This window comes from Coturnix japonica, chromosome 1, assembly GCF_001577835.2.
Source record: "Coturnix japonica isolate 7356 chromosome 1, Coturnix japonica 2.1, whole genome shotgun sequence".
In the NCBI taxonomy this organism is placed as follows: domain Eukaryota; kingdom Metazoa; phylum Chordata; class Aves; order Galliformes; family Phasianidae; genus Coturnix; species Coturnix japonica.
This window is the reverse complement of record NC_029516.1, coordinates 76,670,348-76,695,902: the sequence shown is the minus strand read 5'-3', so window position 1 is coordinate 76,695,902 and position 25,555 is coordinate 76,670,348. Positions and strand designations below refer to the sequence as shown.

The window sequence follows — 25,555 nt, the reverse complement described above, 5'->3', positions numbered from 1 at the left end:
CTAAAGCTGCTGGTTATGTAGCATGAATTATCTTTATGGAATTTCTGTAGTTGTTTCTAAGTTAATTACAACAGATTTTCTGAATTTATTTCTACCCAGACTGGGATAGAAATCTCTTGAGTTTCATAAATACCCTTCAAGGGCCAGTAGAACTATATTAATTTATTGTCTATGTCGAAAGCTCTTCAAAATGACTTCAAAGAAACTTTTGCTTTTCATCTTTGTAGGATGAGGTCACTGCACAAACATAGAAACTCCAACATTCATCTCCAACATAAAAGGGAGAAAAAAAATGCTTCACACCAAACATTCATTCTGAATTTTTTCAAGTAATTTTATTAACCGATCATGTTTTACATGTCATCAGACCTAACCCCTGAAGTGCAAAAATGTTTCTGAGGTATCAAGACTGGAGGAAAACAGGCACAGTATTGGTTGTTAGGGACACCACATTACAGCACAGTGGACTTTGTGAACACTGGGTTTTTATACAGCATTTGTAGGATCACAGAAAAATGCGAGTCTGTACATCTTCAGACTTGAGAGCCAAGGAGCCCTGATCATTTTCCAGTTGCATTACATCAATGAAAACACAGACTTCGTTGAAATAGGATAAGTACTAATGAGGTGTTTCTCTAGGCCAGTATGTACAGCACATGAAAAAAAAAATTCCAAATTAACTGATGAACCTGTGACCAAAATCCCAACTGTCTACCCAGTCCAGCTTATTATATGCCGTGTCTACTGCATACTCTAGTATACCAGATTTTTGTCTATTCTACACAGCTACACCACTGCCCTGTGCTCCTGTTTGGAGGTATCTGGTCACTCTCAACTTCATTTAAATCTGCTGTTTATCAGATTAAGTAGAGTCAACAGCACGGTACTGCCTGTAGCCTGCTATTCTTCTAGTTGCCCTCTTTCCCTCATCCATGCAGTGAAGAAGTCTAATCCATGGGGAGGAATCTACTACAGAATTAAGCACTGATCTACTATTCATTTATTTGCTAGTCTCTTCAGGGAGGCAGGGGGAAATACTTTCTCCCCTTAGAGCATTTCCCAGGGTTAGAATTTGACTGAAAGTTGTAAATGTGGTGAATCTGTGCATAATTAACTTTCTGCAGAATATTAGTCAGATTCAAAACTCGCTCATATTCTCACTCAATGATTTTGTTGGGAAAAAAAAAGATCTCAACCTCAAAACTCTCAGCATTTTTCCTGGCACCTACAACAATTTGCCCTAAACCATTTGACTCAAAGATACCCAGTCAAACTCTTTTCTGCATTATTTTATGTGCTATCGCTGCAATCCAATGGAAGACATATCTCGAGGAAACATTTTCAAATGACTAATAAGCAGAAGTCACTAATTACTCTAAGAGTATGTTTCTTTTTAGCCAAAACAGATGATGATAATTTCCTCCTGAGCCACAATTGCTTGTTCAAAGCTGTGACAAAACATGAAAATATATACATGATCCTCATCTTAACAAACATTTATGAATGTAGCAATGTTGCTGAATGTGTCAGGTTTTGCATGGCACATTTTGATAGGTTCTCACCTTCAGCATCTTCAGCTTTAAGACCTATTTGGAAAGCTGGAGACACAAGCTCTATTGTCAGCACACCCATGGGCATTATGTCATATATAGTCTGATCACAAACACAATTCAGATTCTCAGTTTCCTAGGATTGTCACCAATATCACTGCTACTTGCCTACACAACAATGTCTAATATGCCTACAGATAAAGAATAGCTGGAATAGAAGCTGGATACAGATGGAATGTTGCCTTTGTTGTTGTTGATGTTTTGTTTTTTGCTTTTTTTAATGGAAGAATATTTCATGGACAAGAAAGGCAACCTCAAACAAAAAGTGCAAGTAAATCACTTTCAGTTAAAAACTGGGTTTTGGATGCCACTCAAGACCGAGTTGCTGGGCCAGTTTCTGTGCAGAAGAGTAAGAGAACAGACAAAAAAGAAAACGCTTGTGATTCCAAGGATGACCACACCTGAAATCAGTGCACTGGTGACTGAATTCAGCTGGAAAGGAGGTCCATGCTGAGCTGCAAGAACAAAAATGCACAAGTAATCTCTGGTTAGAATTTCTCAGCAGTGACAAACGCTCCTGTCTTTATTTTAAGTAGAGAATAATTACAGCAAGAGACTAAAATTATACTTCACAATGAGTACCTGCCTACTTGGATAAAATTTATTTAAGTGTACTTAGAAAATAGTTGTTCTTTCCCTACCAATCATACTGGGGAATAAAGACAATAAGGATACTTCTAACACACAATCCCTCACACTGGGTGATCAACCTTAATCTTTCATATTTAGGAGAAGACTGCCACCACTCAAGAGCTGTCAAGGCAGAGGTATAAGGATAACTTTTTCCATGCCAGGAGGGAAAGGCAGCTATTTCTATGGGGTCCAAACCAAGAAGAGAAGGGAACAAATAGCTAATACAGTTCTGAAGACAGCATAGGTTGCTTCTGCCACTGTGTCTTGCAATGGGCAAGTAAGAAGCAGAATGGCTTAACAGACCATCCTTTCCTTACTAATCATTACCAATTCCTTATAACCAGAAGAATAATATACAATCTGAAGCAAGTCCTCCAAGTGTCCAAAGGAGAAGCACTGATCTCCCTACAGCCTATTTCCTTCCTCACCCTACCACTGACCAATAGTTTTATCCAAAGTTCTTCATAGGCTCTTCATGTGGTTAAATGCCGGAGAACAAGAACTAAGGCAGGACTCTCCTGAGTTTGAGCTCTGAACTGATCTGCACTTAACAACCATTTTGCTGCACAGCTCCCATATGGCATAAGCAGATTTTACTGCTTAAGTCTGATTTTGCTTCTGGCAGTTGCAATGCTTCTTCATCCTTATATGTCATAGCAACAGATTTTCATTTCAACGTTAACTATAGGAATTAGAAGTTGCTTTGTTGGTGGGGTTGGATATACAAATTAAAGTCAGCAATCCAAATTCACCAAATGTTTTCTTTATGGCAGGATGTCAGTTTTACTTATTTTAAAGACAAAAGCCAAAAAGAAGAAAAAAAAACAAACAAAATATTCTAGCTCAGTGCTTCAAAATGAAACAACAGGGCTCACTCTCTTCAGTTCTGTTTCAATCATAAACCATCTCTTTTGTGTTTCTTGGAATTTTGATTAACTTACCAAGCTCTGAGTTGTTGGTTGGTGTCTCATCTGCATTAAAACAAACAAACAAAAAAGGAGGTGCATTATATTTTATGAACACCTGGTGCCTGCCCCCCTTCCCTCTTTGCACACAAAGGCCAGAAGACTTGGCATTATTTTCAAAACCTACAACCATATTTGCAACATTGACTAGCTGCTTTTAGTATCTCTGGTAAAGTCAGGGTGACAACATTAATTACATGCAGTTTCTTCATTATTTAGGCAAGTGTAACAACGCAAAGTGACTTGGTATTCTGAGGGGAAAAAAAGAAAGCATGCAAACAACAACAAAAACACCTTAGTGACAGAACTATTTAGCTGAAAAGATTCCCAGATCTCTTCTGCTCCTTTTAATAAAAATACAATGATAGCCATGATATTATACACAAGTCCTTTCTATGATAAACATACAACAAGATGATCTGTAGAGGCAAAGTTTTAACCTGAGTTTTTTCCAAGGAAAACTAAAGTGATAACCTTAAGTGATAACAAAGACACCTTTTTTCAGTGTACACTTTGCTCTTGGCAGCTACATACTGCACTCAGGGAAACATTTATATTCCATCTCTTTTTTTTTTTTCCTTTTTCAAACTTACTGTTGTCCACCTCAAAACTACACTTTTTGTCATTGTTTTTGCTTTTTCATGCAACTTGTAATCGCAGCTCATGTACACATCTATTTTGAGCAGCTGTCTTCTATGGTTAAGTGGGACAACCATCAAAGGCTGTACAATCTCGCCTTCACAGATAGGTGCTTACTTTGATTCTGAACACAGAGGCCAAACCATTTTCTGTTGTGTATTTCTCTTGCAGTGACTTATTTTAGTTTAACAAACATGAATGAAGTTTCTCTGAAAAGAGCGCAATGTTAGAAATAAGTGTTCAGAAATACACAGAAGGACCATTATTCATTTGCAGCAGCACTATTCAGTTCCTACTAAGGTAATTACATAAATAGTGCCGTTACCAGAACAGCTGGTGATTAGAGTAATGGGAAGGCCTGGCTAACTACATGAGGTGCTTCTGCCAAGACACTGACATGCACAGGACCAGTCCCAGCACAGGTATAGTACCAACTCAAATGAGGAAAGCAAGGGATTGCACATCTGCAGACACATGACAAGTATAAGTATTATGCTCAGCCAGGTGCAGCAGGATTTATGGGCTCTGGACTAAACTTGGAGCAGATCTGTTCATGAAAATAGTATTAAGCACTTTCATGTAGGATTGTATCAAAGACAGCACTGCCAACCATGGGACTGCTCATCCACAAAGCAGTCAGTTCTCTCAGCTTGAAGTTTTCCCATGACCTTCCCCTCTTCTTCCTTTGACTGCAGTATTCATGAACCTCACATCATCGGTGCACTTATCACTTATTTTCACAATAGGAAAAGACAGTGGTAGAAAATAGTAATTCCTTCTTTCTGCTCTAGAAGGAAAAATGAAGTTTAAGCCAGGTTGACTTGACCAATAGCACTCAGGAAATTGGTGGCATAGTTCAGAACTAAATCACTGCTTTTTAAAGTACATCCCATCAAAACATGCTTCTGTCAGTGAGACTGGGATGGTCCAAAAGCACAATCTATGATGAGATCTGTCTAATATAAAAAGCCTTAGTCACAAATACTACCTCACTTGTCATAGAATCATTTTTTTAGTTGGAAGAAGCCCTTAAATGTCATCTAGTCCACTTCCCCTGCAATGAGCAGGAACACCTACAGCTAGATCAGGTTGCTCAGATCCCTGCCCAGTCTGACCTTCAACATCTGTAAGAACAAGGCACCCACCACCTCTCTGGGCAACCTATTCCAATGCCTCATCTCTATAATTGCAAAGATCTTCCTTATACAAGTCTAAGTCTCCTCTCTTTTAGTTTGAAACTGTTTCCCCTTGTCCTGTCACAGCAGACCCTGCTTAAGAGTCTGTCTTTTTCTTTCTTGTAGCCCCACTATAGATACTGAAAGGCTGCAATCAGGTCTCCCTGGAGCCTTCTCTTCTCCAGGCTGAACAGCCCCAGCTCTCTCAGACTTATTAGTGTTATCATTTATTTAAAAAAAAAAAAAAAAAAAAAAAAAAAAAAAAAATCACTTGAGAACTGTCAACAAATTATATATATTTGTTTATTGTAGCATTGGGATCATTAAACACTTATGTTAAGATCTTGATTTGCTTGAAGTAATGCATTATTTAAAGCTAATAGATGAATATTTTTTAATATTATTATTTTAAAAAAGCATTCAGAGCATTTGAATCAAACTTGACTCTTTAATAGGGACTACTCACACACCAAGCTTTCTATGGTTCTCATTTCTTGCCTAAGGCAGTGTTTCTCTAGCATGCAGTTAAGCAAATCTGTCATTTATTTTCAATAAGCATTCATGCATGGAACACTGAAGTTAGGGGTTTTTTTCACTTTTTTATTGACTAATCAAATGACAGTAAGGGTACACAACTGGGACCATTTATAATACATAAGAAAATACTGTTTTTCCTTGCAGAAATGTTGCATATAACTGAGGGTATTTGATTTTGAAAAATAATCTTTTGGTAGATGGTTCCCAATTATGGAGGGTCAGTTGCTCTACTTGCACATGTGGGCATAACCACTTTGCATGTAAAGAACGATTTTATGCTCAAGTGTTTCAATTATCTTTCCTAGACAAGACTCAGTCCTGTTCTCAGATTCCTAAATCTAAGGCTGCTGAAATCTGCAAACTGAATTTGTTCAATACTTCTACAATGTTTTATTTTTATTATGTTGTCTAGAGCAGTCATGTAAGTACTTTTCAGAAACTGCAGGTTGCCTTAAAACAAAACAAACAAACAAACAACCAAAAAAGACCCCACATTTTGATAATAAAAATGGACCTCCATAGAGTTTCACTCAGAATCTGAAAGCTGAAGGCTAATAGCATGTATTAACATAAATAGTAACCTGCAGGGGAAGATGGAAGAAATGGCGAATAGAAAATGACTGTGAATATTTATTAGCTGTCCAAATTAACTTGTGATGCTGAACATAATACCTTAAATTCCATTAACTTCAGTGAAATCTTCCAACAACAACAAAAAAATAGTCAAACCACTGAGTTTGGGTTTATATAATGAAGTTACATGAGTAACAGTATGCCATAGTGATTTTCATGGAGTAAAGAGGAAGTGCGAGTGTTAAGCAGAAATATTAGCTCATATTTTCTACCAAAAATTCCAGTAGTTGAAAAAAATACTCAGACTCATGGAGAATCCATCCTTTTTCTAAGTCATTGCCAATTTCTATTAAAATGTTAAAGCATTTCCCCAGGTTTTTGAAATTTCTGCAGTGCATAGAAAAAGTTTGCTTATTCCTACCACTCCTCGTAATGATGGGGCCAGCAGTGATCACAGCATTGCCAGAGGTGCTCTGAGGGCTCCAAGTTGTTCTGCTACCAGCATCTCTTCTTTCTCTGTGACTGCAGATCTGAGTGGTTAATCAAAACAATCACTGTTTCAGAGTGGAATGGAATTATTGTCCTTCTGTGCTTCCTGTCTTAATGGAAGCTCTTTTACAAGCAATACTACAACTTCTATTTCTTAGCATGCATTAAATTACTTTGCAATAAAAACAGCTGCAATATTCTGTAGAAGAGTATCTTGTAAATGCCTAGTTTCCCGTTGTAGTTTGCCTTACTTCATTTACTGAACTACAATGCTGTTGTGTACAAGATCCATCTTATAGTATATTAAATTTTCAGTAGTTAATTTCCCAGTGCTTTGTTTACAGTCAGTTTTTGCAACAAATGTGTTTTGCTTGACTAGGGATAGACAACATGCTACAGTTCCTGTTCTAGCAGAGTTCTTAAGTTAAACTTCATATTTTTCCATGGACTCCTAAATAGCGATGACACATTAAAACCATTCCCAGCATTCTACCATCTGGAATCCACTTTTAATTAGCATCTCTCTCTTATCTATCTTAATCTTGGTTACCCAAGAGTGCTTCAAACAAGATCATTTTTTGGATTTCAACTGCAAAAAAAACAGACCTTCAAAAGCCATAGAACATGCACCTCCACAGAAACAAAGAATTGCATTTAAATAATTATTAAGTAATAAAATAATGCACAAAATGTCAGAACTGAGAGCGCTGTAAAATTTTGAATGGAAAGTCATTTCAGCAGGAAATGATACAGCATTTTGAAGATATCAGCACGGGATATTTTGTGTTCAATATACATACTGAAGTGTTTCAATTTCCAAAATATATTTGTTTGCAATGCCCCCAAAAAGAAATGTTTGAACTGAATGTTTGAACATCGGCAACACAGCAGTTTTGCACCTGTAAGGGAGATTATAATAAGAGGGGAGGCATAACTTTTTTCCCACTCTCAGGAATACTTACAAATATCCCTTATCAGAGTAAGCCTGCTTACCATTACTATAAGTTTTGTATTAATTACATTCTAAACGATTTAAATTCATCTGCAATCATTATGGGTACTTTGTTTCTTAGATGCTACATTAAGACTATCAGCTCTGAAGATATCTCTGTCATGCCTTTTAATAATCAGCTAAGGAACAAAAAACAAAAAGATGACTTATTGCACGTCCAACAACCTGTGCAACCTGCAGTTCTGTTATTATTCTGTGGATGATCACATCCATTACCTCATTCACTAGAAGTTGCTTTACATTCCTTCAGATGCACAAAGCTCATCTTATTTTGACTATACAAGTCACCTTCATTCTGTGCCTTCCAAGCATGTTACTTTTGGATGCAAAATAACTCCAGTGTGACTGTCTTACATTCAGAGAATTAGCAACAATTTCCATCAATTGAAACTTACTGGCACAAGAAAGGGACAGTCATCTGCTCTGCACAGCTTTGTCACGCAGTGGAGGAAGACTGTAGACATCTTCTGGTTCTTGTGCTTCACAAAGCGGAATACCTCAAATGAAAACCGTCCCATTTGGCTCTTGCCATTTTCAATGATAGTGGTCTGAGGGTCCTTGTCACAGCTAGTTTTTGTAGAGAAGGTTAAAACTAGGATGATTAGATAGGTGGCTGATTTTTTAAAACTATTAGGTGAGAATAAGATAATTTAGGCAGTCAAATTAGAGCTTAAGGTCATTATAAAGAACATAGTGCCATGATGCGCAGCCACAATCTCACAACTGGGCTTCAAAGTCACGCGTTCATTGCTACAGAAACATTGTGTTTTCTTTTGCAACATCACAGTTGCAAACCATGGTACCATTTAATTCCAGCAATGTAAAAATAAACCCAAAAACTGAAGGCAGAAGCAAGAATTAACCAATTATGCTAACTGGTATAGACAGGTAATTCCAGATGAAGACAACATCTTTCTAGCAACTTTCATTGGTGAAATTTAATCTGAGATACTGCCAAGATACAATTTATGTTTTTTAAAGTTCCAATTCAAGTAAATATTGAGAGTAGCAGGAACATCTATTTAACTTTAATCATTTCCTTTGCGATTTTCCTTGATAACAGTCTACAGTGTTATATATTATTGTCATTCACTGCAAGAATACCTTTGGTAAACCAAAGGCCAGCGTGGATGCTTAGTTTGGGTGTTTCTGTTGTCTCTAGTACAGATTTTTTAGGTGTATACTTCTCCACTATGAGTCTCATTTCTCTGAAATTGATTCTATGTTTACATTGAAAAAAAGCTGAGTCCTGACATGCTTATCTATAAGATGAGCCCTCAGCCTCTTTACTAATATTGCTTAGAATTTTCAGGCAGCCTAGAAAACCACTATCTGAGAAATTTATAAGTGTATTTTTTAAAAGAAGGACCTACAAATACTGAGTTTGCACAGGACTTACCTGAAGAAAAGATCATATCGAAGATCGTCACTCGGATTACCAGATGGTGTAGTGTAACAGTAGTCCATCAAAACATTCCACCTGCACAAGAGGCAAAGTGATAGCTGATGATGGGAACTGGCAGTATAAGAGCAGGAGTAGACAGTGAGGGAAAACTTTCATTACGAGGACAACAGCAAGATATGCATTCAATATCAAGGATTTTATATCCTTCAGTTAAAGGCAATGATTGCCAAACACTAACCACCTTTTTAATGCACAAAAGGTTACAAAGACAGACAGTTGCTTCTAAATCAGAATAACTTAAAAACCCAAGAGCTGAATAGGCAGCAGAAGAAGAAATAACATCCTTTATGGTACCTGCCATCAAGGTTGGTTGCTCTCACAGCTGCATATATTTTGGTTTTCAAAGGTAAACCTGTACTTGGGATAAGGAGCTGCTGACTGTAGGTTGAGTCCTGTAAAATAGACATTGACTCAATATACCAGAAATCTCAATGTGACAAATCATCTGTACTCACAAACTAAACTCTCATTTAATTTTTTCGACTTGTGTAAGGGCACATAAGACAGTAAGAAACTTTCTGTCTCTCTGTCCCATTTCTGGTCAGAGGTAGAAAGCAGTGTCAGTACTGCATTGTAGGCATTTGCAGTTTGTCTAGGCAGTTTGTCTGTAAAGATCAGCACTTCATATATCTTATTCCATGCAGCTATTGGGGAATATCTATTTATTTATCATTAAATGGAGTAGCTGGGTCAGTGACTGAAGAAATGGTACTAGTCATGATCAAGGTTACTGCAAATTAACACCTCAGCATGGCTCCCAGTGCCTACATGCAGTCAAATGGCTGCTGTGGTTTTCTAAAGGAAGATTATAACAATGTCGTCAGAGAGCACCCTTTCTCAGGGAATGTTCTTAGGTGTTAAGTAGCAGAAGTTTTCTTTTAAGTTCTAATATTTCAAGAATTCTGTTTCAAGAAAGCTATACATGACAAAACAGCTAAGAATTCACCATATATAACAATGACTATACATAGACATAGCTGCTTTGCTAGTTCCTTGTTCACAGGCTGAATCATTAACTTCTCTTTAGCAATGACCCACAGATGCCATGAAACAAATTCAGAATGACAGATGTTAATTTAGCATATCAAAATGCACTTACTGTTAATGTCACCTATGTCAAATAAGGTTGCTAATCCATAAAGAACAGAAACTCAGCATGTTAATACCTCTTGTGAGAGGTCAAACCACTCAAGTAGAATTTTGAAAGTGCTACAATAGAACCAGGTTCAGCGTGGTAGGCAAGAACAGCACTTGACAGTATCAAGAAGGATTAAGTAGATAAATCAAGTGATTTTTCTAAGGGAAATAGTGCCAAAAATCACAGCTCGCTCAGTATCCACCCTCTTCATTACTGGAGGCCTTGGGAGCCATGCAGGCACAAATGACCCTTTAGAATGTTAAACAGTTAAGCTTGCCACATATAAAGTCAATTATATATATTTCTAATATCTAACTCCACCAATTTTTCCAAAATAATGAAAAACATTCTAAGGTAAGTCCCTTATTCCATAACTTTTGGAGGTTCTCTGGGCAGCCTGGTCTAGTATTAGATATGAAGGCTGGTGGCCCTGTCTGTGGTGGGGGGGTTGGAGCTTGATGATCCTTGAGGTCACTTCCAACCCAAACCATTCTATGATTCACAATCAACTTGTAAACGCACTGGGGTAGAGAAGATAAAACCCATTTTTCTGTGTTAACTGAGAAATAAGTGTACTCTGAGTACAAGCATTAATAGAATCATAGAATCACCAAGGTTGGAAAAGACCTAAAAGATCATCCAGTCCAACCATTCACCTATTACCAATAGCTCCCACTAAACCATGTCCCTCAGCACAACATCCAGTCTTTCCTTGAACACCCCCAGGGTCAGTGACTCCACCACTTTCCTGGGCAGTCCATTCCAAGATAAATAGCATTTATACTCAAGTGAATTCAGAATTAGGTCCTGAAAGGCAGCAACAAACAAGTGGTGGTCAGTTTCTTACAGAGAACTTTGGCAACACTCCCTCTACCCTCATCTTTTTGGTCAGAGAATCAGAGAAGTATAATCTTCATTTTCACAGATTAAGAACTACTATTCAGAGTTCTGCCAAACAAACATGATTTTTTAAAGAATGCCTTTGGAAAATGTCCTGTTACAATATTTATAGCTCATTATGTTCAAAGTTTAAAGCATTGACTTTTAAATCAGTTGCATGAATTATAACTCAATGTCATGATGACATGAATAATAATGCAAAAAATCAGAATCATAATTTACAAAAATGTTGCCTGATAGATTGAGAAATTGATATTTAAATCAAGTATTTAAAATGTATGAATAAAAATTTTAATCAACAGGAAAAAATCATTTCAGGGATTAATTCTGTTAAGTAGAGGTCCTCATGTTTTTCACGTTTTCCTGTCGCCATCCATATTTACACAGGAAAAGCTTATACAATAATGCATATCCAAGTTAAATTATCTAAAAGGGTATTACAGAGAGGTTGGCTGAAACCTATTAGAATGATTAACTCTTAAAATCATTTAAGTTCCCAAAATGAGGTAACAAGTATAGCAGGCTGCAGGTTTGTAACAAAGCCCACATCCCTCGTGACAATTAAAGATGATAGGAACGCTCTCATGAGGTGTGAACATAAAAATACTCCAGCAAAAGAGCTGCTGTTTATTGCTAAGGGAACAGGTCTATAATACTTTTATAGAATACTGCAGACTACTCTCTGTATCAGTGCAATGCACCTATGCACATATACACACAAATATATGGAAATATGCCCATAAACATAATGAATGAAAACACGACTATGCTCTCTGAAGTATGATTATAACTCCTACAACTGATTATTTGCATGTCATTAAAACCTTGAATCCAGAGCTGTAAATTGATGAATTGCATAATTACAGAACAAAAAGGCTGCATGTCCTCAAACACCAGCTATCTAAACACAAGGCAAGAGGTACATGCAAACAAAAGGGATTTGAGAACCTAGATGAAAACTGCCCAGACTAAAGGCCTGGTTCTTCATGGGAGAAACGGGAGGAGAATAATACCTAACAAAGAGGACTTTACAATTTGCTCTACAAATCCAGCTTGCACCTACAGAATGCAGAGATGGATTTCATCCAGGTAGTATTACCATGTTTTATACTCACATTGTAAAGCAACAAATTCAAAGTGCTGATAAATGTACCATTGTTCTCCCTTACAGAAATAGCAGCCGATGACCTACAACAGAACCAGAAGAATTGTGAAGATCAAAAATGCTTTTTATTTTTGTCTTTACACACTTCAGTGTTTTTTATTGTCAAAAAACTTAACGAGCTATATCCCAAGAAGTTAATTTATCGGTTTGGGTTATAAACCTCAGAAATACAAGCTTATAGCGGAAACACTGGCAGAACCTTAACTATATGGAAAATAATGGGTACTGTCAAAGACATGAATCAGAAAAATAATTAGCAGAGAGGCAAAGTGACAAAAAGGAACCTGCTTTCCATGATGTACAGGATCTAAAAATGGAAATATTCTCTTCCAAACAACTTTTCAAAAAGAATTTCCATGTTTGCTGCTGTCATTTTGTCATTAGAATATGATAACTTTAAGGCAAGCTTTACAGTAAAGCCCACCGAAGCAATATGGTATCTCATACAGTGATGGTAATGAATTTCCCTTCTTACCTTTGCATCACCTCTTCTTGCAGTGTATTTTTTTTCATTCTCTTTACTAATATAAAAAACTAAGTATCACAATGTTGACAGTACTGCTATGGCATGCAAATATTTAGGTATGCACAGATACAAATATACATGGGCTTATACAAACATGGGAATGAAACATGTAGGAATGAAAACAACACTTACGAAGCAAGCTGGGTATTGTTAACCAGGTACTCCAGTGGATAGCTACAGCTAAATTTGTACAGAAGCCCAGGTAAATAGCTGATAATAGTTGGTGGGTCTGGTGTATCTATATAGCCCGAAACATTACCTATCTGTACCACTGAGATATTCCCATAAGCATTGACACCTCGAGCTGAGGACACCTATTGAAAGAGGTGGAAAACAAGTTTTAGCAGGAAACTGAACATGGGACAAGAGGTAAACCTAAGAACACTGATGCTTTATCCACCATTTACCCAGAAATATCTTCAGGAAGATCTGTTGATAATGAGTTTGCTTTATCAAAACCATGTTGCTTATGTTCTGTCTCTAACCTCCTCAGGATCAAGCATATACAGTTCATAGAGAATACCACTGTTCTTAAAACACAGTTTTGAGTAACATTTGAGAAACACGGATGAATCCTGGTATGCACTTTCTCTGAGCATTCCCAATGAATTTGCACATTTTACTGGACAATGCTGATGGAACTCTTCTATAGTGCCAATGGAATGTGACTAATTGTTCAGTAAATGGCAGGAAAATGCTCAGTATCCAATTTCCTAGCCTGTCCCTTGCTTAAGAAACACAACCTAGAGCTCCAGGTAGCATAACCTGCTACTGCTGTTTGGCTTTCTCCCCATTCAATCCTCACAAAAATCAAAAGGGTTTGTATTCCCTTCACCCATATAGAAAGCAAGTTTGAAGTCATTCACTGTGAAAAACAGCCAAAAGGTTGAACGGGATTTTACTACTCCATTGTGCAGACCCTAAAACTTCCAGCTCCTTCATCCTCTTTGTGGCACAGCATGCAGAGACAGGATGAGGAAAAATTTTGGTTATATTTTTATCTTGTGCAGCCCTGTGGGACCCCCACTGGAATCTCTAATTTGCAGTTTTTTGGACTGATCAGACAGTGTGTTCTTAAAGTTCTAATCAAAGAGCATGTTCTCAGAGTTGACAATGTGACTGACTCCACATGAAGAGCAAAAGGTTCCTTCCTGATGGCTTCCAACACAGGTGATGGAAGCTACTCAGAGACTGGAAAAAGCGAATCTTGAGCTTGGTGAAATGGGTTTTGTTGAAATTTTTAAAGAAAACTCAGCCTGAGGCAAACAGGTCAGAGAGCATTTTGAACAATTCAGCACAGTTTGACAAAATTATTAGCAACTGAAAACAGCAGGGCTGTTATGAAAACTGACAGCTAACTTTGATTGTATGAATTCCAGGTAGAATATAGGCCTTAAAAATATTTTTACACATTTACACATAGGAAGTTTGATACAAACAGTGAAGACTTGTACAGGGCAACATAGTCAACCTGTGCAATCTCACTCTCCCTTGGTTTAGAAAGGTTTAAGACCTTTTTGTTTTTTCCTTGGTCAGTCAGTCACTGGTAGATAACTCCTTTTCAAGGGAATGAAATTCATATCGCTAGGAAACAGGGTTTGAAGTCAGCTCCTGGATCAGATTATGGTTTAAGACGCTAGCTAAAGGTTACATTTAGTCATTAGTTGTATAAGGATACGTGTTGTTCATGCACAAAGCGGTAACAAAATGTGGGCTCTGAAGTCATGCCACCAGACAAAACATCATAGCACAGATTGACATGGCACTGAGTGGAAGATCTGAGCTGAACATACAAATCTGAACTTCAGGCAGACACCTTGACATTTATATATATGTGTGTGTGTGTGTGTGTGTGTGTGTGTGTGTATAATGTATGCATTACATTGCTCACTGGGAAAGACAATACAAACATTATCTATAAAAGATGTAATGTTGTCAGGCCATTCACTTGACCCTATGCATTAACAGCCACGCTGCAATTTCACTTCGATTTCATCTTACCACTAAAGTGTTTCCACAGGATTCCAAAGTACTCAGATTGATGATGAAAATGACCACTGCTGGAAAGGTGTTGTTATTGATGAACCCCCTGCAGTGAGCATCCCCATGCTTCCCATTCAGTGCCAGATCTGTTTCAGAATAACCAGAGAAAAGAACTGTGCAAAAATTTATCTTCATAGTAATGGTCTGTACTCCACAGAAAACATTGATATCTCGTTCAGCTGCAAGGAAAAAGGAATAGTAAAAGATATTGTAAATACTACTACTAATAATAATAAAATTGTATTTAAACTAAACAGCATATAATTATTGCAGCAATTGGTCTGGTATTATAAAGTCCTATCAAATAAATTTTTAGACCTCAGTCACAGCAAAATAATGAGATATAAAGAACAGAAGTGCATTGTTCTGAAAAACAAGTATGTCTGAATCTACAGCTTTTCTGAAGAAAAATAAAGATTAATACAGCAAATGTAGTCCACCATGCAACAAGCCATCCCCAGCAAGTCATTCAGTAGCACATTCATTAGATGAAGCACTGCAAAGGACTGGAAAAGTGCTTAAATATCTGGAGTTTGATTAAGCAGCCCTCTTCTGAAACAGTAAATTACCAGCAATATTGAGAAAACTTGGGAGGGAAGCTCTGCCCCTCAGCCCACTCCAGATGGCAGCTGGCATGGAAGTGGGATACATTTGAGGCTGTCGAGTCCACTATGTACCAAACCACAGTCTCAGGCTGTGCAGCAGACAATGAATAAAACCACAGAGTGTCGTGCAATCTTTCATTCCGTACATTATTACAACACAAAAGAACATAGATTGCCTAAAACATGGCAATTGTTATAACTAATAAGTTTTTGAACAGCAGTAAAATGCTGATAAGTTGATGGTTGGATTAGATAGTAGTAGTCTTTCCAACCTTAATGATTCTATGAAGGTCCTTCTTGGATAAATGTATATTTATTTAATTTATTTAATTTGAATATACTGAGGATTTTTAGGCTTTTGAATAGCAAATAATCGGGTGAGATTATAGGGAAAAGGGACAGAGTCTTTGGGTGGAGAGCTAGCTGTTACATAACTTCTCTACAAGCTCTTCTTGCCTTTAAACAATGGGGGGCATTTTGTTTGGGTTACTTTTTTTTTTCCCCCTAAGTGCTCTGCGAAAGGTGTACTGCATCACGTTAAACACAGTCATTACTCGTTTATAGAACTACGCATTTATTACACTCGCTTAAACATTAGGGGCTATTAAAAATTGCAGAACAACTTCAGTCAATACTATGCCATTAAGCCTTCTGAAATGAATTGTTTCACTGAGCTGACAAAACAGAGAGGAAATGAAATCTCCATTATAATGAACTAGCTCTTCCCCCATGGTACAGGAGCACAAACAGTTTAATTTAGACAGCTTTAATGGTGGCTTTAAAGCCAAAACAATCAAGTGCAGAAAATAACAGGCTAAACTCTGACCTGGACTAATGTGGTGATAAACGCTACTCGCTGAGCGTAAATTTGGGCAGAAAGGTACTGGAGGCAAAACATAAGTAGAATTGATGTGGTGTGATGTTCTCCTGGTTTGTACATGTGCGTATTTTCACTAACATAATGTACAAAGATCAAGAAGCATGTCTTGTTATTCACTGCTAGAGGACTGTTATAATTCAGTTAATGGGTATACTAAGGTAGAGGGGACAATACAAAAAACGTAAATAGCAAAGGATATGCTTCTACACTTATTCAGAGCAATTCACTGATTGTAATAAATTGCAGGATATAATATAAAATAGCTCACTTAATTTTATAACTCATTTCAAGTCTTTTAAAAAGCAGGGTGTTATTTTTCCTGTTATGGTACCTTTATAACTTGCAAAATTCTCATTTGACACTAATGGAAATGGGACCATACGGTACAATAGCCACTTTTGCACTATAAAGGAGGATAAGCTGCTTTCCTAAACTGAACCTTTTTGCTAACTGCTTTTCAAGAGCATACTGTTATTAAATCTGTCCATTTCGCAATTCAAAAAACACAGCATTTGTTTAGAAGGCAATTCTGAAACTAAATACAAACAGATCTAATGCCCCTTTAAATGCTAAACATCTAGAAATATTTTTTTTTTTTTTTTGTGAATTTAGAAAGTTAAATATTACTCCTATATATGTATGTTTAGACAAAAACAGTTGCATTCCTGTGGTTAAAGCTTCTGGTTTTCTAACAAAGATAGTTGTGATGGCTTGGAAGTAAGGTCACCCAGCTGAGACTTGTTGGGGTCTTCAATATCATCATCATCATTGGATCATAGTCTCATGTGGATTGGAAGGGACCTTAGAGATCATCAAGTGCATTCGAGCCTCCTGTGTAGCAGAGCAGCACTTCTACCACTTGCGCCACAGGGGGAGAATATAACAGCCTCTATCACTTGCATACAGGAAAAAACTTGGCCTGTGACTCAGACCACACCAGCTTGCCATAGGCAAGAGTATTCACAAGAATAACATGTGCAAAACAGCACAACCCATGAGGTAAAGAGATCACTTGAGTCAAGGATGGACTCATGGCAGCATGGGCCAAATGTTGACAGCTCCAGTGCCCACTTCTGCCTGGTTCCCATCCGTACACTGCCAAGACTTGCAATGGAGCTGACAATAAAAACATGCAAGGACATTTATAGCCCCAAACCAGCTTTTTTGCAGAAGTCTCTTCTCTGATTAAGTCACTGCTTCAGTGGTGAATTAAAATGTGCAGAGCGTGTGAAAAAGCAGCAGCACATTCTGGAGATGAACTAGTTTTACAAAGTTTCCAGTATGTTCTTTCAGTAAGAGCCCTGAATCAAAATTGTGCATTTCCATCTGAAGACAGCTGCACTAACATGGCTGTACACTCCAAAAGCCTTCTAACAGCAATGCTCCACTATATTGCAGAAGTTAAGCATTTTTTCTTTGGGCAGCTTTCTGAAGGACAGCAGGATTTGACCTTGTTCCATACTCAAGAATACATCTGACTTTCAGTACAAAAAGTCACTGAATTTTTGATCGACCAAGTGCGTTTTTGTCTTCAGCTCTGATGATTATTGCATGCTCACTCTGTAAAACAAACCTGCAAACTGCAGGGGGAAAAAGAGTCCTGTCCGATTATTTATCACCCTGTTTATGCAGCACCATCCCTATGCAAAAGTCATCTAAGCAGCAAATGATAAAAGCACAAACAAATGAAAAATGGATGAGCTCTGAGGGTCTTTAGGAAGGCTTAATTTCTCATCTTTGCTGAAGACAAGCTTCCTAAACTTCTGTTCCTCTCAGCATTAAATAAAAGACCAAACAACTTCAAAAAAAATTTAAAAAAAAAATAAAATCAATGGCTTCTGAGGTATCTGCACACCACAGACCTCAGCTAGAAAGTCCACTGTCGTCTCTTGTTTGGAATTTCAACTGACAAAAACAAACGCTTCTTACAAGGAACAAATAAGGAACGAGGAAGAAAATCCTACCCACAACCGAGCTCTGCAAGGCAGCATCTCAGCCTCAAAGGCTCTTGTTAGACATGTTCTTCTTTCTGACCCCTTATTCTCTCCTTACACTTGAATGCTGAAGGCTGTCAGGTCTGCACTCCCAGAGCTGCAGCCTGAGCCAAACACCAGGGTAGCAAGCACAGGGAAAATTGAGCCCCTCACTCCCTGCACAGGCTCTGGCACTTCTTCTGGGGTACTTGAACCCACAACTTAGCAGTCCTTCTTGCACAAAATACCTGTCATATTTTGGGACAAAAGCATTTTGGTTTTTCATCTCTAGCTCAAATACATGGCGAATATAAGCAGAATTATTTTTCTTTCTTAGCTCTCAAAATCAACACTAAGATCACTGATTGAATTTCAGCCTTTGAGTTTCTACTGCTTGAGATCACAAACAGTAACAAGCAGGATTCAGCTCTCACCTGCTATAGGCAGTGTGGCATGATTAGAATTTACTTTCAAAATAATAATGTTTGCTTGTAACCTAAACAAATGTGCCTGAGTTTCTGGGATTCAGCAGGTATGGCATCTGATATAGCCATTATTACGAGACAGAACTGTAAGAAATCCCTAAATGCCCACAGTAAGAGCTGGATTCATTTTGTGGGTATCACACAGCAAATATAAAACCATGGTACAAGGTTAGTGCAAAAGGTGACCAGAGAAGCTTTTACAAAGCACAGAAAGAAGAATCTAAGCTTCCCTCTAGTGGATGCAATCCTCTTAAGAAGTATGAAATGTGGAGAAAAAAAAAAAAAAAACAAAACATTGAAAATGATGAAAGGTAGATCTGAGATAGGTGGGCACAATTAACCCACACTTTTTAGTCAAGCCTGTAAAACTCTATAAATAGAAATACAGAAGTAGTTTGTGAAAAACTCAGCTTAATGGTGATTTTTACCAGGGATGGACAAAACATTGCATCCTTTTTTTGCATGTTCTATATTTCTCTACTTTTCATATTCACATCAAACAAGGGAGAAAAGTCAAAGACATTGATGGTCTTTTACATCAGCAAAGCACCCAACAGTGTGGTAGTGATAGGAAATAGTGAAAACAGATAATTTAATCAAAGTGATCTTTCCTGAAAATAATCATAACTACTTTTATTAAGAAGAGAAAAAGAAAACAAAGAAGAAAGGTATTGCAGCATAATGCTGAGACTTCATCACTTTACTGTTTGTTTGATTCTATCACTACCTCAGAAACATAAGACGTGAATCAGAGTCAGCCCTACATTACTATTACTCTGACCAAGAACCAATGGAGGCAGGAAGGATAAAGCATGTAACAAACTAACAACATTCATTAGCTGAGTAAATCCTGATATATGTGTCTGTTTCTCAGCGCATTAACAATTTTGGACATCTGATGTCCCTAGAAAAACTTAATTCCTATTTTCTTGAGGCATGAATATAGAACATCTCTAGATGCATCGCACTGCTTCACCTGCCTCCAGGCAAGAGCTTAATGGTGAAGTGAGGCACTGAATTTTGCCATCAACTTCATTTTTGCTCAAAAATACATATCTATTTCTGTATTTCATTAAAGGGACATAATTATCTCACTGAGATAAAACTTGAAAGAAAACCCAGTTAGAAGTCTCAGACTCTTAAACCTGTAGAGAGCATTTCAAACAACATGACTTCTGCTGAATTTCTTGAACAGGACAGCATTCTGGCAAAAGCAGGTCAAACCCCACTGATGTGAAGGTAGTTGTATTCATTAATAGTAGGCTGGATTTGACACAGTGTGCTATTAAGAAGAGTGTAAAGTGTAACATTATGGGAGTTTCATTGTCATTCAGGTAGTTAATATTCACTTAATGTGAAGCCCTACCCCTAGGCTCCCGACAGATTTAAAGCTCTGTATTTAAAAATAAGCGCTGCTTTGAACCAAGACAATAAAGAAGCCGTTTAGAAAAAAAAAAAAAGTCTATTAAACACTTACCAGGAAACCTGCTATGGAGGTTAGCATCACAGTTGTAGCCGTTGAACTGAGCAGTCACCGAAAGCACTTTAATCGTCAGCAGGAGCAGTAACCATACCTGTTCCATTGCAAAACCTAGCAAAACATTAGGTGGTTATTACACACATCTGCTCGTTGTGTTGAAGATGCTTACTGCAGACATTTTACCACTCAGGAGGTGATGGCCTCTAGCAAAGGAATCATGGATAAAGCTCACAACTGCATGAAAAAGAGGACAGGGGCAGCTGGGCCCATTTCTCTGTTTCTGAGCTTTTAATCACAACTTGCAGCAAAGAAATGATCGTGGATGGTATAAAAGAAAGAAAAGGGGAAAAACATCCCCTAAAATTTATTGATAGATTATGAGAGTGCTCATGCAATTGAACATTGGCAACTTTTTTTGAAATTTCTGTGTAAAAGTCCATTGAGAAAGATGAATTAAGCAGAACAATGTTTTATAACAGCCACGTCCTTGAAAACTGTACAGATACATGTCTTTTTGAGCAATTCTCAGGCTCAAGGTCCTGGAATAAAATCAGTCCATATCTAATTGCCAAAAATCTGTTCTTTGAAGCATGCATGCAATTGTACTGAGCTCAGGTAAGGAGTTGGCATAGAAATTACATCTGCTTGAATCATGCCTGGCAACCAGTCTAGAAGGTCAGAACACATAAATTTTTCACGTCTTGAATAATTATTCTTCCCAGGAGGAATTCTCCAAGATGTCATATTTATGATATTTAGCACAATCAACAAACATCTGATTCACATATTCATCAGAAATATCTCAGAATACCAGGGATTTTGTCCATGAATCTAAGCTTTACTTCTAATTATTGTATGAACAGAAAAATCTCTGCTAATCTGAAGCAATACACTGTTTTCCCACAAAGAAACTGGGCAGTTCTGAGGGATTTAGGAGGTTTGCTACCTCTAACACAACAGAAAGAGATGCTGATCATCACGGTTCTATGAGAGGAGATGGAACATTCACAGACACAGCACACCTCCATGCACCCTTGGAAGAAGCCAGCAACAGCACATAGGGAGAACATTTGGGACAAACTCACACTTTTTTGTCTGGATCATTTATGACTGTATAGGAGTCTGAGGTTTAAAGCCTTGTGTTGAGAAAAGAATTTAATTAAAATTCACACTGAAAAAGCTGTAACTATTATTTTAGATAAAAAGCAGACCTTCAGGTAAATTCTAAAATGTTAATTATTAAACTTAACTTTTGTTGCTGTGCTTCAGTGGAAGCAAAGATGACTGCTAAAAGACGAAAACTGAATTAAGACATTAAGTATTTATAGCGTTTGTTCTCTAGCCATGTTCAGAGCAAGTTAAATTTTAACACAACCAATAATGCTCTTCTTGCTCTCCAACTACTGACTCATCTGCATATGGATTTGCATGCAGATCCGCAGCACCAGTGGGGATGATTCCTGCTGATCTCAGTTAAATAAGTTAGTAACATGTGTTGTTATTTTTTTTATTTCTTGCAAGAGAATTGCAAGGCTAGAAAATACCCTGAGAGGCCAACTTCACCCATCCATTTACCGTCATTAGGACCAAGGCAACCATTCCTTCTGACTTGCTCTTCCAGCAACTCCTCACTAAAAAATGCTAAAACCTCAGCCAGCCAAATGTACGAGTCATCCAAACCAAAAGATTTGTACCATAGAATGGCTTGGGTTGGAAGGGACCCCAAGGATCAACAAGTTCCAACCACCGACATACACTGCTTAATATTTCATCCAATTATTTTATCAAAATGACTCTTGTCTTTATATGCCTATAAAATGAAATATTCACGTAGAAAAAAAGGAAGGTAAAATTCAAGCCTCAGGAATAGGGTGACTTATAACCCATAAATCAACGTGCTCATAAGAGTGATAGTAAAGACACGCATCTGCTTCTTCTCCCCCCTGCTCTTTAATATGGAATGGAGCTCTTTGGGCCATTTTTGAACATTACATGCACTTTGACATTTGCATGATTCCAAAGACACAAACTGCACAAAAAAATGTGTTCCTTCACTCTAGGTTCCACCACTGAAACTAAAGTACTCTTGTTTTCTTCAACCCTCATTCTTCATTTTCTCTGCTGGGCAACTTTGAGGATCTTTTGATGTTTACATGATTTATTATGTTTGTTTGTGACAGCCAGTGTAGTGTTTGAAATCAGTGACATGCCCAAATCAAGGGGGAAAAAAAAGACTTGCAAAGTCATGTAAATAATTTCACTTAGTTTCTGCTCCTATACCAAAGGATATCTTCCAAACAAGGTTTAGTATTTTCTACTTATCAAGTGAACAGTCCTTTCCATTGATTTGGAGGCAGAGGTAAGCTCTGTGTACAGGACTTCCACATATATAAATAAAAGTTCACATGGCAACTATCTCAAACATTCATAGTAGAGCAGATCTAAAGGATGAGTATAGACAAAGAGACAGATTTGAAGACCTATCAAACATGGTTAATTCCTCACTTCAGAGACTGTGCATCATTTAGATTTCTAAAACAACCAACTCAGTGGAAAAGCAGCTCAATATATTTGGGTTCCAATCTACCAGCAGGAAAATAAATTTTCAGAATGCTGAAGTAGACAGGGTATGAATTTCTGTGCAACTGAATTTGTTGATACATCCAGCACCAAGTCATATCCGCAGGTCTTCCTGTTCTGTGCTGCATGTCATTGAAGAGTACAAAGAGGTAACAGTTGCAACATGCATCCCTCAATTTAATTGTTATTATTCTACCAAGCCCTTCTCCTTAATTTACAAATGTTGCCATGTCAGAAAACCCACACAAAATTTCAAAGTAAAGCTGTTTGCAATTTAAATAGAAGCCATTCTGTATTCAGCTTAGAAATACTGCAGAACGGCAGTGACCTACCTAAATTCTTTCTTTTCTCACCTGACACTCAATTCGATTGTTCTCTCATCCTCTCATTTTTAAATAATCTTCAGTGATTTTCCATTTTGAACAGCATTCACTACTGGTTCAGTCCTTCATTTTTATTTAAATTCTCTTGTGAGCTAATTTTGACTTTTGATCTTAATTTTCATTTCAAATATTCATCCTATATTTTATAAGAACTGCTTATAATCTGATGCTTGTTCTTCATTTTCCATTTATGGAGTGGCAATACTACAAAATAATACAGTGGTATTTATGTATCTTGACTGCTGCATAATAAAACTAGCAGAATAAATGTTCCATTTACAAGTGTTTTCATACAGATCTATTAACTGACTGAGGGCTCTCTAGCAACATGCATTAGGTCTCTGCAAGTAATGGAATAGAAAAATGATTGCTTTTACTTAAAAATGTTTTGAAGTAATTGTGACATTGTTCAATGAATATTACTACTTAGAGTAATTTCATGACAAACAGCTCCTTGTCCTTTTGATTCATGTCTGTCTCACTGTCTAACTTGCTTCTGCATCTGCACTGGAGTTGTGTGCTAACTGTATCTCCAGCAGAGACTCCAGAACTGCTTTCCTTCCAGACATACACCAGACCATTTGCACTTAAAAGTAACAAACAAATCCAGAAGAATAATTCTCTGCACCCAGCTCTTCAGTTCCTACATCCCACCATAACAGATTATCCAGAACATGATTTCTCTCTCATCACCTTCTTTACATCTTTCGCTCTTTCGATGCAGATAAAACAGGACTTGGATCTTTACAATATCTGATTTGAAGACAAAGCTACCGAATGGTGCAGTTCCTGGTTTTAGGTTTTTTTATTTTATTTGTTTTTGTTTGTTTTCTTCCTAACGGATAGCAACAGAAATGCACGAATAGCAAGAGATGCAAGTAACATTTTAGGGACAGGCTTCACCTTTAGTACTTCCACCACTTATGAACAAGAACAATCTTTGGTGTCGAGACTGAGAAAAACAGTTTCTTTTCTTATGAATGCTTCAGACTTCAGATCCCAGTACCATGCTATTTCTGACATCATGCAAAAGCTGAAAAGGTGAAAATATATGTACAGAGATACACACGTATACATAACACCTACACACACAGAGAGATTGGTATCTTCTAATCAAAACAAAGCTGATGACAGTCATAAACCTGCAAAACAGATTGGATGCTACCAAAATTATAGCATCCGAAGGTACTCAGTGCAGGAATATAAGCATAATTACGACAACACATACAAGGAAATAATAAAACTAAGAACACTAGAAATCAGCTCATCCATGAATGTAAAAAATGCATCTGATTTTTCTCAACACAATGGGAAAATAATTTTGTTTTAAATAGGCAAGCTAACTATACTAACTATTCTGAACACAAACAGCAGGGGTGAACTATGCAGGAAAGATCATGCAAAACGTACAGGCGTACTTAGGCATATAGTTGCTTTCAGTGTCAATTATTTGGCCCCAGAGATGACTCATGCACATTTTTAGTCATACATTTACACTGTATTCTTGAAATTTAAAACGGAAATCCTGAATTGTCTCCATACTATATGATTTTTGTACTTAATATTGGGTCAAAGGTCAGAACACCAACTAAAACAAACAGGAACTGTCCTTGAAGAACAAATCATAGACGAAATCTCAAATGCCAAGATATCTGGTGAATCAATCAGGTGCTCAAGGTTCCCAAAGAAAGTGAGGATGGGAATAAATTTGGGAGGGAGTTTTTTTATTTTTAATAAAGAAAAATAAATCAAATATTTGATGGTTTTGTTTTTTGTTTGTTTTTTTTTTTTTTCCAATCCTTCTACAATTTCTTTCACTTAGACTAATTATATATATACACACATATATATATATTATTATTATTTTCAAGAGATAGATATGTTAATTTTCCACAAAAGTAATCCGTGCCAAAATTACTAGAATTCAATCTGGAAGATGGTTGGTTCAGAAAGCCTTCAAATTTGGACCAGCATGCTACAGCGGCAATGGAAATTCAAGACCATTAAATATTAATGTAGAAGTAATACACAGCTTTCTTCTGAACCAAAGTGTAATAACCATTTTAAGCCCTGCTGAACACCAAGAGGCTGAAAATCTAGATCTGGTTCCTAAAGACACAGCTCAGCTTATCTTTTGTGAACTGTATGACGGTTAATGAGAATTAAACATGTATGTTGAGTAGATAATATTAAAGCCATGCAGTGCCCTTCAACCTATAAAATCAGTATAATGCATACTAAGAGATCGACAATTGCCTTGGTACAACCACAGATTCATCCCATAGCCTAAGGTAGGCAA

General features: G+C 37.2%; 1 protein-coding gene across 4 annotated transcripts in view; it reads right to left on the bottom strand.

Annotated features, from left to right (window-relative positions):
- Positions 1-313: 313 nt before the first annotated feature.
- ZPLD1 (zona pellucida like domain containing 1) overlaps positions 314-25,555 on the bottom strand; it is a 97,237-nt gene continuing 71,995 nt past the window's right edge. For all 4 annotated transcript variants that reach the window (XM_032447913.1, XM_032447911.1, XM_015877544.2 and 1 more), the window contains 10 exons: positions 20,291-20,404; positions 14,829-15,049; positions 12,960-13,141; positions 12,252-12,324; positions 9,393-9,490; positions 9,033-9,113; positions 8,029-8,200; positions 6,554-6,662; positions 3,185-3,214; positions 314-2,065 (listed from right to left, as the gene is read on the bottom strand). In XM_032447913.1, the coding sequence (XP_032303804.1) occupies positions 1,893-2,065; positions 3,185-3,214; positions 6,554-6,662; positions 8,029-8,200; positions 9,033-9,113; positions 9,393-9,490; positions 12,252-12,324; positions 12,960-13,141; positions 14,829-15,049; positions 20,291-20,396 (1,245 nt within the window). In that variant the 5' untranslated portion in view covers positions 20,397-20,404 and the 3' untranslated portion in view covers positions 314-1,892. The remainder of the gene's footprint in view (positions 2,066-3,184; positions 3,215-6,553; positions 6,663-8,028; positions 8,201-9,032; positions 9,114-9,392; positions 9,491-12,251; positions 12,325-12,959; positions 13,142-14,828; positions 15,050-20,290; positions 20,405-25,555) is intronic.